The 3,819-nt window shown below is 33.9% G+C and overlaps 1 protein-coding gene across 1 annotated transcript; it reads left to right on the forward strand.

The window, feature by feature from the left end:
• Positions 1–1,540: 1,540 nt before the first annotated feature.
• LOC120077152 (large ribosomal subunit protein uL14x/uL14z/uL14y) lies at positions 1,541–3,478 on the forward strand. Its single transcript, XM_039031055.2, has 4 exons — positions 1,541–1,797; positions 1,946–2,230; positions 2,855–2,896; positions 3,234–3,478. The coding sequence occupies exons 1-4, from the start codon at positions 1,785–1,787 to the stop codon at positions 3,314–3,316; spliced, it is 423 nt and encodes a 140-aa protein (XP_038886983.1). The 5' UTR covers positions 1,541–1,784; the 3' UTR covers positions 3,317–3,478.
• Positions 3,479–3,819: the final 341 nt, after the last annotated feature.

Here is a 3,819-nt window from a genome sequence, read left to right on the forward strand (position 1 = left end):
TTTTGTCTTTAAGATAGGTTTGATAGAGATCAACTAGGTGTTTTTATGTACGACAAATATATACCCAATAATCACCCATACTACATCGAAAGTATTTTTGTTCAACATTTCTTGAACTCTTATTTTGTGGAGCTTTTCCTTTATAGTCATAATTTTGTATGGTTTTTTTTTGGAATTTGGATGATTATGATCACCATGAGAAAAAAAAAAAAAAAAAAAACTATTCCTCTACCACAGTCACGACCTCGACCACGATTATTAAAATTTACAACATTCACTTCAGGGAATGGTGTTGCTCCAATTGGTCGATATTCATGATTTTTCATTAATAATTCGTTATTTCGTTCGGCCACAAGAAGACATGAAATAAGTTCATAATACTGCTTAAAACCTTTTTATCGAATTTGTTGCTGTAGAAGCATATTTGAGACATGAAATGTATAAAAATGTCTTATCTAACATATCAGTAATCCTCTATCCACATAATAATGATTTTGAACTAATTTAAATAATGCAGAGTTGTAATCACTTACTTATTTGAAATATTGGAGCCTCAAATGCATCCATTCATAATTTGTTCTAGGAAGAATAACTGTTTTATGGCGATCATATCTTTCTTTCAAATTCTTCTATAAGATGTGATGATTTTTTACTATTAAGATATTCCATTTTTAATACCTCGTGGGGATGACGACGAAGGAAAATCATAGCTTGTTATATTTAATTCTTTGATTGTTTCTTCAAGGTTCATAACATCAAGGTGTATTTCAGCATCAAGCACCCATGACAAATAATTAATACCATTAATGTCAAGGGCTGCAAATTCTAATTTTGTATGATTCGCCATTGTAACACTATCACGAAATATTGTATTTATATTGGAAATTTAATATATTCTAAACATGCAAAATAATATTTAATTTATTAATTAAATAAAAAAGAGAAAAACGACCTACCTTTAGAATATACCTTTTGCGAAGAAAATGACATGAATTCGTGTGGATAATATTACACATATTTTATAATATTTATAATAAAAATTACTTTTTTTAATTTATTATTTGTGTAAGTGTAACATTTCTAAATTGTTCCTCTCGAACTAGGTAAAATGGACATTTACTAAAAATGTAGAGATAAAAATAATTATGCAAAGATTCTCCACCTATGGATGTTAATTGTTTAAAATGTCGATGTCGATGGGAATATTAAAATGTTAATTTTACAAAAATTTTGATGGAAATTTTTACAAGATTTTGATTTCAATGGATACTTTATAAAAACAAAAAGTTCAAAAAACAAACATTTATGATTTTTAAACAAGTATCTATTATTTATATGATATTTACATCAATGATATTTTGTTACTTATTTTTATGTTTCGTGGAATTTTCTACGATATAATGGAAATATCAATTCACTCCTCTATCTATATCAAAACTATGAAAACAATGAAAATATCGACATGTCGACGAAAATTTAATATCTTGATAATGTTATTAATCAAGACTCAAAATATCTCCGAAAAAGAAACTAAAAAATTAATTAAAATGTTATTTATCATGAGGAAATGACGTCGTCTCGTACATGTCATGTGAAGCGCTCGTTTCGGCTCGGCAACGCACGGAAAGGATAGGAAAGACCTGCATCCAAACGGAGCTACTAAAACCCTAACCCCAGAAATAGCCGATTCTGCGCCGTCTTTCATATATTAAGAACAACATTCGTTCGCTGGTCGGAGGAGAGAGAGAGAGTGATCGAGACGGCCGCCGGAGAGCCCGTCAACAATGTCGAAGCGAGGTATGATCTGATCGTTCTATCTCCGTCCACTTTCCTTTTACCGATGTTCTCTTCATACGCTACTGTAAATGCAATAGTTGATTTGATCCTTTGCTTGCTACTCTTAGATTTGAGATTTGAGATTTGTTATTGTTTTGTATTTATTTAGGTAGGGGAGGTTCCGCTGGGAACAAATTTAGGATGTCGCTAGGTCTACCTGTGGCGGCTACAGTGAACTGTGCTGACAATACAGGAGCTAAGAACCTTTATATCATTTCGGTGAAGGGGATCAAGGGCCGCCTCAACCGTTTGCCATCAGCTTGTGTTGGTGATATGGTCATGGCGACAGTCAAGAAGGGAAAACCTGACCTCAGGAAGAAGGTGCTACCTGCTGTTATTGTTAGGCAGCGCAAGCCATGGCGCCGAAAGGATGGTGTCTTCATGTACTTTGAAGGTAATATACAACGGAATTTATCTTTCTCGTTTCGATCACCTTTTTTTTTTAAAAAAAAAAAATTTCCGTTTGTGTTATCCTCTTGATATTAGGTTAGTTTGTCTAGATTTATTATCGGCGGATAGCCTGATTGAATCGACCATTTATTAATTTGAAGAGTTTTATGGGTCTGGAGACGGGTTTTGTGTGTGCTGTCAGCCTTTAGTATGTTGTTGATGAAATGTGGGTTGGCAAGGCCTAGAACTCTGTTTGTGATGTTTCATGCTGTTTGTTAATTGTATAGAAGTGACCATCGTTATGGTGTAGAGTGTTTGCCAAAATGGTTTATAAGGGACGTTATTGGGAGTATATTTGGTGTCTTTCTATTGTAATTTTATGGGAAAAGTTATGTAAGCAGTTGTTTCTTTAAAAGAAAAAAATCCAGTAATAATGTTCTTGTGTTAAGAATAGGATCAAGTTATGAACTTAGGATGGTATTGTTGTCATTTATGAGAAGGGTTGTTTCACTAATGGAGTTTAACTATTTTCTTAGATTGTGAGACTGGGTAACTGTCATGTACTTGATATAGACCCATTTAGAATTGAGCTTTACAGTTGTTGAATAACAGCTTTCTGGTTTTGCAGATAATGCTGGTGTCATCGTGAACCCCAAAGGAGAGATGAAGGGTATGATCTTCTTCTACTTTAAACTTAGTATCAAAGTCCATGTGTTGTCTTAAAAATGATATGTAACATGCTCTTAGAAGGAGATAAATCATCATGTCCTGAATACTTAGCCCTTTCATTGACGTTTTATATCCCCGGAATACTGCACCGGATGTCTTACTATGCTGAGACCAGAAAGATTAAAAAGCCAGTTGCCGACTTAGCTAGCAATGTAGTTTTGGAGTACGGATATTGTATCATCTTGATTCGTGTCTATATTTTGGAGGTGTTCTGGCATCTAAACTGTTGTTATTTTGCTTTTGTGGACTTAACTAGTTATTTTTCTTGGGTCATGCAGGTTCTGCTATCACAGGTCCAATTGGAAAGGAATGTGCTGATCTCTGGCCCAGAATTGCAAGTGCTGCTAATGCTATTGTTTGAGTGTGTCAAATCAAGTGAATTGATTTTGTTTTTATCCTTCGATAGACTAGGATTTTAAGATTCGATTTCATTCTGGGATTAACTTATTTTATCTCGAGAAAAAATTATCGTTAAGAGTTTTGGTTGATATTATATTTATGCCTCAGATTTGATTTCTAGAAACCCATCCAAACTACTTCTATCAGTATGCCTGCAGGTCAGAGAAGGAAATGATTGGGAGAAAACCTTGTCATTTCTCGACTTTGCAGCAGGGTTGGGGTTGGTGGATATGGATTATCTCGGGAATTAACAAGGTACTTGAGTTTTGAACAGAATTTCCCCACTTGTAAATTTCAAATATATAGCTAGGAAGAGAGAAACAAATGAGGAATTTCTGTTGCATGGTTTGTTTGGATTCTTCCTGCTTATAATGTGGATCCTTGATGAAGTTAGGTTTCTTTCTATACAAACGACATCCGATAAGCGCTTGGGCTCGTTGCGAAATCTCATCTAATCATAATTTT

The sequence above is a fragment of the Benincasa hispida genome, unplaced genomic scaffold (genome assembly GCF_027475165.1).
Source record: "Benincasa hispida cultivar pf3 unplaced genomic scaffold, pf3_genome.v1.1 HicScf467, whole genome shotgun sequence".
NCBI classification, from domain to species: Eukaryota; Viridiplantae; Streptophyta; class Magnoliopsida; order Cucurbitales; family Cucurbitaceae; genus Benincasa; species Benincasa hispida.